Source organism: Sciurus carolinensis, chromosome 1 (genome assembly GCF_902686445.1).
Source record: "Sciurus carolinensis chromosome 1, mSciCar1.2, whole genome shotgun sequence".
Lineage (NCBI taxonomy): Eukaryota > Metazoa > Chordata > Mammalia > Rodentia > Sciuridae > Sciurus > Sciurus carolinensis.
In genome coordinates, this window is record NC_062213.1 from 147,532,571 (window position 1) to 147,546,671 (window position 14,101).

At 35.9% G+C, this 14,101-nt stretch overlaps 1 protein-coding gene across 2 annotated transcripts in view; it reads left to right on the forward strand.

The window, feature by feature from the left end:
• Positions 1-14,101, forward strand: part of Erich3 (glutamate rich 3) — a 121,387-nt gene that overhangs the window by 55,818 nt on the left and 51,468 nt on the right. For both annotated transcript variants that reach the window (XM_047533588.1, XM_047533661.1), the window contains 2 exons: positions 4,690-4,870; positions 12,760-12,946. In XM_047533588.1, the coding sequence (XP_047389544.1) occupies positions 4,690-4,870; positions 12,760-12,946 (368 nt within the window). The remainder of the gene's footprint in view (positions 1-4,689; positions 4,871-12,759; positions 12,947-14,101) is intronic.

Genomic DNA, 14,101 nt, shown 5'->3' on the forward strand with positions numbered 1-14,101 from the left:
ATTAAACTTTTATTCTTTCCACCCTCAGCACATATCTTGGAAATCAGGGATGACTTTCAGATATAGTTTCTCTTTCTTCAACTAAAAAACCTAACAAAGCTAAGACTTTGTTAGAAACATTGCTTATTCTTTTGACTCAATTTAAGATTTTTCTTTTCACTTTCCATTATAGTCAGCGTATTATCTTGGCATTTTTTTTATTCTTGATTTTCCTCACAAGTTGCTCCTGATTTGAGAGTGAAAAAGGAAAATAACATGATTTCAATATATGATAAATCAACATATTTCATTGTAGGCTTGATTCATTTTAGACATTTTCTTTTAAACAATGGTTTTGCTTAAAATTAACATTGTAGTTTAGTAACTACACAATCAACCAGGACTTGAAAAGCAGTTTAAAAGCAGACTGACCTGACAGTCTTAAGAGTTGGCCCTGTGAACAATGCATTGGAGAAAGGAGAGACCAAAGATGGCTCTGGGTGCCACTACAGTAGTTGGAGTTCAAGGATGGACTCTTTATAAAAGAGTCAGAATCTCAGCCTTCTCACCCAAAGCAAGAGCCAGCTGGATTATTTCTAGCTCCTACTTCACTGACTGAGTTCATTCTATGGAGGGAGGTGAGGAAAGGACCACTCAAGTGTCAACTTGAGATCCTTGAAATCTGGAGCTCTGATGTCTCCAGAAAGATTGTGATATTTGGGGCATGTTGGGAGTAAGCTGGGAGTGTGAGTTACTGAGGAAAATGGACAGGAGGAAAGGGAGAGAGGAGGACACAGCAAGGTAAGACCAGTAATTAAGAGGACCCAAAGAATCAAGGGATTGTAGTGAGGAATGTCAACCAGCTGCTTTTTGAGCCCTGGGGTACGAGCACTTGTCCTCTTCCATGTGCCAAAATTTTCTCTCCCTAAGGTCAACAGTGTCAGTGCTGGCACTGCCTCATTATGGGCAGGCTTTTGTATCGATCTTTATCAAGGATGAACCAACAAAGTTAGTGTTTGAACGAACAAAACCCTGTAAGTCAGTTTTCACGTTCTGACCACTACCGAATTCTGTCAATGTGGAAACCTTCATTGAATTTAGGGTGGAGCCAACCTACTGCAGCTTTTGTATCGGTAAAGGAGAGAAGGTGGAATGTCTCATTGTTTCATTTCTGTGTCCAGGTCCTTATTAGGTCTCAGCACTGGTGAGACCCTGGGGGCATAAAGATGGATAAGATGTCACCCTTATCCCTCAGGAATGCAAGGAAATAGTTTCAGTGTCGTGTGACTCATATAGTTATGGAGGCTTAGAGATTAAAAACAGGTTGATACTGTTTGGGCCACTCCAATCAGGTCATCTACTGGAACTTTAAATGTAAACCAAGAAATTGCAATTATCAAGGGATGGCAGGAGCTAGAAAATGTAAGACATTTTATGTTTGAGGAATGTTGGAATTGATTATGCAGACATTGGAATTGTTAAAGAACTTTAAGCAGGAGAGTCATGTGATTTATTGAGGGAAAACAGATCCATCTAATATCCGACAGGGGGATATTTGAGGGATATGTGATTGGAATAGGGTAACCATGCATTCCTGTGTTGCTGAAACAATTCAAATTTCTGCCATTTTCCTCCTCTAGTATAATAATTAATCACTGTGTCCCACTTTGGATGATGCATTCTATGGACCCTACTACCTAAGAGTTTATTGCAGTGGCCTAAGACTTTATAATGTTCCAAGTTCTCCAGGGTTTGGTTAAGTAGTTGGAGAAGAGTTGCTGCCCAGCACTATCAATTACAACAGGCACTTCAACACCTATACCGTCTCTTAGATGTACCCTTCACACAGGCCAGGACAGGGATAAAAGAGATTATAATCAAAGCTTAGTACATCAATCAAATGCTAACTATTGCAAATAAGTGTGACTGACAGGAGAACCATTCCATGGATCTGTGGTTTGTTACATTGTACTTGCCTCAGAAATCTGAAAGCAAATAAAAAGGAAGACATGAGCAACCCAGTGAATGAAGTAAGAAAGATGAGCCTTGCTTGTACAGGGCCATGAGGCCTTGCTCCTTGAAATGGAACTAGAATTTTCATGGTACTTATTTGAGGACAGCAGAAAGGGCCATGTGACCTTGTTAAAGTTTCATCAGTCTGGGGGTTTATTATAACCTTGAAAGATGGTAAATACAGAAGCAATTTGGTCAATTAAAAGAAACAACAGTTTGTTTCCTAGCATATGCATTAAATCACAAACTGTGGTTTGGGCCTCCTGTTAGAACTCAGAAAAGTTTACTTGATGGCAATAATTGGAGAATCTTTTTTTAAAAAGATAATGAAGTGACTAGACCCAAGAAAAAAGAGATGTTACTATCAGAAATACACTTTAGCAGAAAAAATTATGAATAGGAAGAAATGAAAAGAGTGAAAGGAGGCCATTTATTTCATTTTTTAAAAGCTTCTTCCTCTAGTTTCTCATTTCTTATATAAGAAGCAGGCCTTCCCCTCACTCTAATGCCACTATAACCTTGTATTTATAGTGTGCTTATCTCCCAGAAGCTCAGAGGGCTCCCTCTAAATTCATGCCGCTTCAAAAAGTATTGCTTAACAGAATGGGGATGCTATTATTTAATCAGTCACTTCATTAAATGTTCTAGGGATTTGCCTTAGGTCTGTTGATTGTGTGGTGGGCTGCACACGTGCAGGTCACAGTGTTGTGCACCCCTCTCCCACCCTCCACCCAGCTGCCTGGGAAGCAGAAACATGGGATTATGATTTTGCAAGTAGGAGCCAAGCCTGCCATCATGCCATCATGCCTTTACTTTCAACTGGGATTCAGGGAGCTGCTTCTAATCTGCAAAGCATTATCCAGTTTTCTGATTTGCCTTCATGACTTTTGACGTCCCTGAAATATTTCTGTTGATTATCTCTGTATATGGGAGCTCTAAGCACAGACAAGACAATTTGCCCGAATAGTCTTAAACCGTGGATTTCCCCCAACATTTATACTTTTCAGACTGTCACTTGCAGAATTTCATTTCATCAGATTTATTTTCTCTGGTTTTTGCTTCAGAGAAATAGAATTGAATAGAAAAATATTCTCTGAGGTGGAAGTAATGATGGCTTTTGGGATGGAAATATTTCAGTAGTTCCTTCAGAAAATTTTTGTTAAAGCTTAGTTATTCTTAAAAAAAAATGAATGCTTCCCATGCATACATAATTTAATGAGTTCAAGCTCAAATAATTGCCTTGGATCTGCTGAAAGTTTGTTTCACTACACTTTCTGTTTAGTTAAAATTCCTTTTACACTTTTCGTTTAGCTAAACATTTATTTCAGAAAAGTGAAGTAGATTAAAAGCAAAACCTAGCCTGTGCACAATTATAGAGGCCTATATGTTGTTCTTAGTAGGCCATCTCAGGCTCAGCCCTCTCATCCATTTCTATTTCTCTCCCTTTCCTCCTTCTCTTTTTAGAGATTAGGTGAATGCTATACATTCATGATTAGGAACATACTTCAGAATATACATTAGGAAAAAATGCCTAGGACTTTTGAAAAATCTCTGGCATGTATAATTATTTCATATTTTATAAAGAATTTAAATTGCCTTATTCATTAGTTTCATGGCATAATTTTTAAAAAAGTTTGTTGGGTATATTGTTTTAATATTAAAGCTAATATTAGTAATGTCATTTTTTTCATTGAACTGTTTGCCTTTGTGAGAGTACCTAATCTCAGGCTCAGAAAATATGAGATGCCTAATCCTCAGATTGTGTTGAAGGCCGTCTTGGACAAGATGGCGCCTGGCGATGAGCCAAAGGGCACTGGGTACCAAAATAAGGAAGTACCCATAAAGGTTGCTTGCCTACTAGTTCCTTGGAGACTTATGAAGTGTTGACGCCAGGCTCTAGGATTAGCTATCTAATATCATGCCGGGTGTGGACAGCTCGTGATCCATATAATGCTATGCTGACATTCCTCTACATGCTCTCCTGCGTGAGAGAAAGCTTTGCTATAATTGGCTGATAAGCTAGGAGCCTGGGGGGAGGAGAAAGGGAGAGGGTAGAAGAAGGGAGATAGGGGCAGAACAAAGGAGGCAGGAAAACAGGGAGGACGCAATAAATCTAGTCAACTAAAGATTGGTGGTGTCTCCTTTCTCAGCGCCGGTTCCGCTGGACGGAACAAGATTGACCACAGAAGGAATCAACATGTGCATGCCCCTCTCAGATGGAAAAAACCCAGGGAAGGATGTGTTGTCAGTGCCCAGTTGTAAGATAGTTTCAATTATAAACACTAGTTCTAAATCCTAATCAAGGTCAATTTAGATTCGGACACAATGATGGCATCGATATTTATTCAATTCATTTGTTTGGATTTTTGAGAACTAGTTTAAAAAGTCAAAAGTAGTCTCCTCAGTGTCACTGACATATTTACTACATATAACACACATGCAAACTTAAATTAATAAAACGACAAATTTTGTCGAAATTCTCGGCATTGACAAAATATAAAGGCAAAATCATATATGATAGTTGTTTAGAGGGATTTGTTTTGTAATGGGTTTGACTTTCTGTGCACTGTGTAAATTGACACTTTACTAGGTACATAAAACTAGCCTTTTCTGTTCTTCATATTATAATGCCATGTGAGAATAAGAGCTCTGATTAGAAAGTAATTCGTTAATAAGCCTCTTTTGTATTTATTCTAGGTTTCAGGAAGGATTCATAAAACATCACCACATAGTAATGCAGCTATTACGATGATCTATTTGGGGAAAAATGTTCACCTATCTTGCGACAACCAAGACTTCCGAGATGAAATAAAAATTTATCAACAGCACTGTGGTGGGGAAAACCTTTGTGTCTACAAAGGCAAACTATTTGAAAATGGTACGCATGAAATGTGCATATTTTAATTGCTTGGGGTTGATGTTATAGATAAGCTGTTGTTGATATAATATCAAAATGACTTCAATCACTTTATGAAATTATGCATATCCAGGGACTTATAAACCAGCTGCCTAAAAGTAAATCTAGATTTACTGCACCATGATTGAAACTGAAGCAGCAATTACTCCTGCAGATTGTGGAAGAAGGAATTTGGAGTGATTTAACCTGTAACAGATTAATTTTGAGATAGAGATGTATGATCATTAAAATGTTGCACGAATAAGCTGTCCCCCAAATTACAAGTTAACTATTTGGCTTGCCATAGTGAATTATATCATATGTTATTCTAAGAGAAAAATAACAGATTGGCAATTTGTTCTTTAGAGGTGTGTTGAGATAAAATCACAAATCCAATAAACTCCAGGGTGAATCACACCTAAATAACTTGGTGCAAAATTTGGCTAAATGGCTTCTTAGTACATTTGTGTTTTCATCTGGTCATAAATTCATGTTTATCAGCATAAGGTAATTTTCATATCCTGGTTTTCACACGTTGTACTGTTGTGTTTTTCTTCAATATTTAGTTCAGTGGAGCAACAATGAAAAGAAAATCTGTTTATGGGATTGTGTTTATTACTTCCTTGCTTAAGAAACTCTGTTAAGAATGTAATACTATTTATATTAATTAAAGAGAGCATTTATATTTGAGAGATCTTGTCATAGACTTAGGAATTTAGGGAGTACAGGACAAACATGGGAATTATACTTTTAGCCTTTCTGATTTCTTTCATGCAATCAAAAGGAAATTAATGGAATTAATGAAAATATTTCAAACTCTTAAAGATATAAATATAACTGCATATTTATGAATTGCATGTTCCCAAATAAACAAGAGTAAATGCCTGCATGTTAGTTTTAACTTAAAATATAATATGATGCTCAATTATGCTAGAAGCTAATTTTTTCATTTTGTGTATTTGGTGGAAATGTAATTGACATTGTCTTATTTTACCATAGCCTTCCAGAGTTCATTCACTCCATTCTGTAGATGAGGAAAATAGGAGGGGCTCCAAGTTGGAGTGACTCCCCAAGTCAAAAGCAGGGCCCTGACCCTGCCGAGGTGCAAGACCTGGGTCAGTTCTGTATTGCTTTAGTAACTGTTCTCAGAAGCACTTAGTTTCCTGTATTTTTATAATATGAGTGGTGTGAATGAATTTATTTTTTTAAGTATAACTTTCAGTTACTAATTTAGGAAAATTACTGAGATAAGCTATAATCTAAAATTGGAATAAACAGAAAGAAAATTTTCCTGGGTTCTAAATCTCACACTTTATTCAACAAAAGTATACATAATACTTATTTGATTGCTGGATAATGTGTTAGATACAAATGGAAAAAATGAGTGTTGACTGACCAACTTTCTTATAGAGGATGTATAGTCTATGAGAGTATAGAATCAAAGCTTACAGGAGAAGGTGTTATCCCATTCAGTGTTAGTTTGCATACATGCTGATCCTGGGACTTTTTGTTATGACATTGGACAGTCTTGAATAATAGAAAGGAATGTGGACTGGAATAATTGAATCTTGCCCATGCAGTACTTTGTATCAGCTCATCTTTGATTGCCAGGAAAGTAATTGTTCAAAATTGAAAAGTTGAGTGTTTTTTAGAGTTGTCTTGAGGTTCAGCAATCTTAGCAATTTAGTTGGACTGAAAATAATCTGCCCTTTTTACAAATCAAAACTATGCATGAATCAGTGAAATGTGAATACAGTTTTAGAAATTTCTGTTAAAAGAATAAGGGCCTTTAGCATATGCTTAGAGCAGTAAACTCATTAAAATATGGCATTTGTTAATTTGTCTTGCTTTTTAAAATTAAAAATAACAGTAAAATTATTTAGGAATGCAGCAAGTACATCTTTTATTCCCCAAGTAATTCATTATGCCTCTTGTAGTTAGATTTTAGACTCCAAGTCACAAGTTGATTGCCTATTATATCACCTATGCAGTCACAGAATACTTTTGCTACTTGTAAAGGCTACAGTTTCTTCACAGGCATTTTTATTTGCTGCATTTATCTTTTTGAATAAAACCAACCTTGGCCTCATGGGCTCATGTGCAGACAATGAACAAAGTCACTTTTTTTTTTTTTTTTACTTTTTTGCTCTCTTTCTTTTGTGCCCTATTTCCTTGTATTTCCATAACAGGATCCCATTTCACTCATTTGTGAGTCTTCATCACTCCCTGTCAATCAACTCTTCCACTGTCCCACACACACTCTTGTCTTGTCTTGTGCTGTTTGCTTTGTTAGTGATGCTCTCTCTTTCCCTCTTTGTAAATTAAAATTTCACCCATCTTTAAGACTCAGGTTGAGTCCTTGCACCTTTCTCAGGGGACTTCCACTGTGCTTTACCCCAGTAGTCCATGGCTCTTTATACTCAAACTGAAGTATTTCCTAATGCATTGACTTACTTTTTCCTTGTTATCATGTTATTGGTTATCATGTATAGATTTTTTTAGTTTTTAAAGGTAGAGGTATAAGGGTATAAGTTAAATGCCATGAAATTTGTTCTTTGTAAGTATTATTATTTAAACTCAATGATTTTTTAGTAATTGGATAAGTACTGCAGCCATTATTACAAGCTAGTTTTAGAACATCATCATGTCAGAAAGTTCTTGTGTACTCATTGGCAGTTAGTGCTTACTTTCATAGCCAGCCCCTCTGCAACCACTGATCTGCTTTATGTCTCTACATAAATTTTCCTTTCCGCAGACAATTTCTGGACATTTAATATAAATGTAATCATGCAATGGGTAGTATTTTGTGTCTTGCTTCTTTCACTTTGCATAACATTTTTGAGAGTCGTGCATTTATTTGTAGTGTAGTGAGTGACATGCACAATTTTGGATTTTAGAGCATTTTGGATTTTAGATTTTTAGATTAGGGATTTTCAGACCTTTAAAGTCTTTGCAAATATTTCAAAATCCAAAAAACTCTGAAATATGAGACACCTCTTGTCCCAAAGCATTTCAGATGAGGGATATTCCATCTAGATGTGCCAGTAGTTAAGCTCATTGAATAGCTGACTACATGCCAACACATGGATGTATGATAGTTTTTGTACACTCCCCAGTTAAGGGATATTTGTATTGTTTTCAGTTTGAAAACTACTAAAAATAATACTGTCATGGACATATAAAGTTTTTGTGTATATTGTGATTCTTGATTAGATTTGTAGGAGTGGTTTTGATTGCTTTTGTATATTTTTCTGAGTATGGGTCCTTTCCCTGTTTCTTTACTTGTGTGTTGATTCTGGTTGGAAGAAAAGATATTTTAAATTGTATATTATAGATACTGTGAATTATGGATTCTGACTTTTCCCTCTTTAAGGTTATTGATGGTGTTGTTTTGAAGGGGGATTTGCTGCTGTTATTTGTTTGGTTGGTAGCTTATCTAGAATAAATCTGTGAAATTCAGTCTCTGTTACCCTGCTTCACAGGTAGTAATATTTTGTTTAGGTTTTTTTATTTTTTTGGATGGGGGTACTGTTTTTATTTTTTAGATTGATCTCAAAGATGTCTCTGATTTCATAGTTTAGTGATCATTAATGATTGGTAAGAGGTTGGACTCAAATACCTTAAGTTAGTATATCCTCTACCTTCTGCTAGTACATCTGTTTGTTGGGGATTAGTTTCCTAAGACTGATGTAGCAAATTATAACCGTCCCTCAGACTGTGGTTTAAACCAATAGAAATTTATTCTCTTATAAGTTTGGAGGTCATAAATCCAAAATGAAGTTATTAGCAAGTCCTTGCTCCCTGAAAAGCTCTCGGGAAGAATCTGTTCCTGAGTTTTTCAAATTTGGTGACTCCTGGTAATTCTTGGCACTCATTCGTCACTTGTAGCTCCATCTCCAGTTTCTCCTTGTCTTCACGTGACCTTCTTTGTCTCTAGATGTGTTCTCTTTTCTTTCTATGAGGACACTAGTCATTGGATTTTGGGAAAAACTTAAATCCAGGATGATCTCATCTTTTCTTTCTATAAGGACATCAGTCATTGGATTTTGGGTAAAACTTAAATCCAGGATGATCTGATCATATTTATGAAGAGTGTATCTCCAAATAAAATCACATCTTGAAGTTCTGAGTGGTTTTCAATTTCAGTGGTTCAGGAGTACATTCAAGTTCCAGTAGTTTCCAAGTCTACTCCAACTTTTATTTTCCACCAGGCTCTCTATATTTCCTCTGTACAGAAGTTAAGCTCCAGTTAGGCTGAGAAAGAATGAATAGGTTGGGTCCATTCAGATTTGTGCTGCTTCCAGTTAGCTGAGGATATGTAGAGAGCTTATTGAATGCTACTAAGACTGCCTTATTGCCTCAATCTCCCTGTTAAATTTCGGTTCGGTCCACTGGCCTGTTGCTGTGCCTAATTAGAACTACAATCTCAGGGAACCTCTGACCTTCCCTGTTAGCTTGCCTAGAGATTGCTACTTATTACTGGTAATGCCACAGGCCAAGAGTTTTTCGTCTTTTGCTCCATATCAAGGCAGCCCCCACTGACAGGGAAACTGCTGGTTATTTATGTGCTGCCCTCCCCAATTAGAGCAGCTGTGATGAAACAGTGGCAGGTGTGGGGATGAGAGCAGCCCCAGGCAAGGATGCCTCAGACTCTCCGCTGTTTCTACCTAAAGTTCAGTGATTTTTCATGAATAAATGCTGCTCAGTTGGTTTTAAGTCTTTGGTTCATTTCCAGAGACATACTTTTAAAGGGAAAGGATTTGGTGAGCTCACTTTAGAAGTTTGGTACATTAATTTTGTCTCTCCTGCTGAAATTATAACTTTTTGAGGAGATGACCATATTTGATATTTTCATTTTTTAATATTTTTGTTTTCCTTCAGCACCTATAACTGCACTATCAACTGTCAGTAAATAGTGAATAACTACATTTCACAAATATTGTAAAGTGCTTTCTAATAGTGTACATTACATCATCTTTAAGGCTGATCTGTGAAGTGGGTAAACTGGGATCTCCATCACCCCATTTTATAGGTGAAAATTCTGAAACCAAAGTTGTGTAACTTACCTGGGAAACCCAGCTAGTAAGTGAAGAACTGGGACATTAACCAAAATTTTGTGATTTCTGGTATGAATCAAGTCAGTATTGGAAGATGTCACTATAATTTCAATTACAAAATTATGAAATAAACACAAAGGAGTAAAGGCAAAGGGTGCCAATTCTGCCTCAATAAATTTGAAAAAAAAAAAAAGGAAAAACAAAATGGAATAATAGCTGGGTGCACTTTCCAGCTGCATGGGCATAAGGGAAAGTATAGTCGCATCTAAGGGATTTCCTGTGCCAATTCTCAGTATATTCCTGAACATACTTTCTTCCTGCTCTGGGTACCTGGGGAGTTATGAGCACATGCTGTAGCAGAATGGATTATGTTACATGCATGTGGGGGTCAAGTTTTGGTAATGACAGCAATCAAATTTGCTTTCTAGTGACCACTTAAGAAGTCTGTTTATTATTTAAACAAGTGGTTTTTTTAGACCTATTGTGTCTTAGCTTCTCCATATGCTGACTTTTCCAGTTTTGTCCCCAAGTTTAATTTCACATCACAAATTCTAAAGTGTAAATGGCAGAATTACTTTTACTATTTTTTTTAGGACAAGGTGCATCTGACTTAGAAATATTTTAGGAGAATAACATGGTATACTCATAGCATTTCTAGGTGACTGTGAAGGATGTTGGTCAAGTAATGATTCATTAGTTATTTTGGGAGGTCCTCCCTGATACTTGTTCTGAAACCAAGATGAACGATACCAGCTTAGTTGTCATAGTTTTTACAAACATACAGCATGTATCTGGATCAGGGTTCTCAAAGTGGGGTCCCAAGACCAGCAGCATCAGAATCAACTGAAACTTGTTTGAATTGCTGAATTAGAAACTCTCAGCAGTCTGTGTTTCAATAGGTCCTCTAGGTGATTCTGGTGCATATTCAAGTTTGAAAACCCCTGGTTTTCATGAGAAGCAGGATTCTGAGTCATTCTGCAGAGAATAAGGCCTATAATTCTTGAAGTTTAGGGTCTTGAGTGGGATTTTGTCAAAGAGAATTACAAAGATTTGGAATGATTAAAGACTATTAATCACAGCCATTGTTTTCTAATTAATTGGTAGGATGTTCAGTTGAGTGGGTGGGTGAGAATAAAGGGGTCTTGAATCCAAATAAAATTGAACATAACTTGAAGATGGATTAACTCTGCCTCATTCACATATGTGAATGGAATGTTTAAAGTCAACTAAAAATATGAACTTTTAAAAAATCTTACTGACCACACGTGTAATCTCAGCAACTACGGAGGCTAAGGCACAAAGATCACAAATTTGAGACCAGCATGGACAAATTAGTGAGACTCTGTCTCAAAATAAAAATAAAAGAACTGGAGATTAGTTCAGTGATAGAGTGTCCCTGAGTTCAAACCTTGCACTGAAGAGAGAGAAAGAGAGAGAGAGAGAGAGAGAGAGAGAGAGAGAGAATAGCAAATAGCAAGAGACAGGCATGGAATCTGTAGAGTTGTTTGTCCTCAGTCACTGTGACAGTGAATAAATTACTGAACTCTTCTAAACTTCAGTTTCCTCATCTAGAAATAGTAATAGAAACATTCCCACTTCTTGCAATTGTTGAGAAATAGCACAATTAAGATTATTATTATTAACTAGGACATAAGAAGTGCTCATGTAATGTTAAATATTATTGTTTTATTGCAGATCAAAGAGTTGAATAAGATTTGGAACTTTTATTACAAACTCCAAGTGATAGAATATGTTCTTTTTTTTTAAATAATGTTTATTTGTTCTACGTTTTATCCTTTAAAACTGTTTACATTGTACAGTTTACAAATTTCTCCATACACAGAAATTTGTTATATATTTTGCAAACATATTTGAAGAGTATAGTCATTAGATTATAGGCTATTAAAATTTGGGGAGCACTATTTGGGAGAGAAGGATCAAGAAAAGTAGAAATATGATAAAAACATAAATATCTTATAAAAAATAAAAGTTTATATATGGTAAATATTATATATATGCAATTTACAAAATGAATAAAAGATGATAAACTTAATTAAAGCAAAATTTAATATCATTCCTTCACAGATAAATGTTTGTTCAGAGAGAAATAATTGTTCACATGCACACACATTTTTTTCTGAATGTGTGTGTTGGTTTCTACTTTGCAAAATTTGGTTACAAACATCTTAATAATACACTAAGAATATTTTTCTGTCATATACAATAGTTTGAAAACAACTTACCATTTTAAGAAGCACACATTGTTTTTAAATGTACTTATATCAAATAATTTCTCATATTAAAAATGGTCAATTTTAAACATAGTACTCTGATAAATTTCATACAAACACACACGTTTTACCAGTCCTTTAGTTTTCTTGAATATGGTGGTGACTGATTCAGGATCACCACCAGTGCTGGGTACTACTTTTCTTGAGTCTAGGTTGGTCTCAGTGACTTGCTTAATTAATGCAAGGTATAGATACCAACATCATCCACCTAAGAAGTAATGCTCATTCCAGGCCCATGAGATCTTTAAAACAAAAAGTTGTTGTTTAAAGCCACTGAACTGTATTTTCCTGAAAAAATAAATCAGTGGATGAGTCCTCACATTGACATTATTATGGAAAAGGGAATAAGATTTTTATGTTTTTATTATATTTCTACTTTTCTAGAATGTGCTTTATGATTTAAATTGTCCTCAAATTAAAAGATGATCTAGTGCATAATAAATTTACCTAAAAAAATGTGGTTTGGAAAATGTTGATTCATAATCAGTTGCTTTCACTAATGTATTTCTTCTTTTAATTCCAGAGACCTTTCAGTTTATTTCCAAAAGGCACCATGGTTTTCCCTTCAGCCTCACCTTTTTCCTGAATGGTATGCAGGTGAACAGGTTAAGCTCCTGCTGTGAATACAAGCACCGAAGAGGTTCCAGACTTGGAGGCAGACGAGGCTACTTTGGGTTTGTGTGTGTGGAGAGAGCATCCCCTTGCTACAAGTATGGAAATACATGTCCTGTGGTAAAGGGCTGGCTTTGCTGTATTTTTCTTCTTATGCATTTATTAATGCATTTCTCTACATAACTTTAAAAGAAAAATCAGTGTATATGAGCCCAAACTATCTAAGTTAAATACTGTTTACCCCACATCACTGAGTGCTTATATTTGGAATTAAAAATAGAAGACTTACAGATTATTATATAATAGAGATAAAAGGTGGTGATATTTTAAGTCATCTTACTTTTTTTTTTAATCTCTCTTTTTCCTCAAACTGCCTTAAATTCTGTCTCTGACAGGAAAGAGAGGAGAGTTTGGGTTTTTATTTTTTTAATTTTATTTTTTGATGTTAGTAACTGGTCTGGGATTAAATCCCAAACACAGGCCTTCTGCCAAGCATCTATCCTGTGTGACTGGATATTAAAGGTTATGTATATTAGGGGTGCCCTGCATTATGATGTGATCCAATTTGCCTTCTCATTACCTTAATTTCAATCTTATAACAAAATGCATGATGAAAGGTTTAGTTTTAGCTGTTGTTTATCAACTTTCATGTTGGACATTCTCTTTGAAATTGAGTTTTGCCTTTGGGCTTTCATTTTTTTCTGAAAGTATTCGTGGGGAATTGACTAGATGCCAAGCTAGAACACAAGAGTGAAACAACCAAATGACATGCCATCATAGAATTTATTCTAACAGGAGAAGGGCAAATAACATACTAATAAAGTAATAAATTACGTCACATTGTATTAAGCAGGATAAACACAAAACAGGGTAAGGGAATTACCAGGAGTAAGTGGTCACAAGGGTCATGGGGTGGGGTGTTGTCTTATGTGGGGTAGTCAGGAAACACCTGAAGGTTTTTGAGCCTAAATTAGAATGAAAAAGTCTCTTCATCCTGATAACTTTTTAGGGAGAGTAAAAACAAATGCAGAAGGCATGAAAGAAAAGTATACTTGGAGTATGTGTGTCTCAGATTATGTGACCAGAGCTAAAGTAAGGAATGGGACGGTGACAGGAGATGAAGTCAGAGGGGCAGTGGGACCAAGTCATGTAGAAGTTCTGAAGTCTTGTAATGCATGACTATCATTTGGAGCCTCCCCTTGAGAAGTTCCCACGGTTTTGAGGAGCTAGTATGAACTGACAGGAACTCCTAT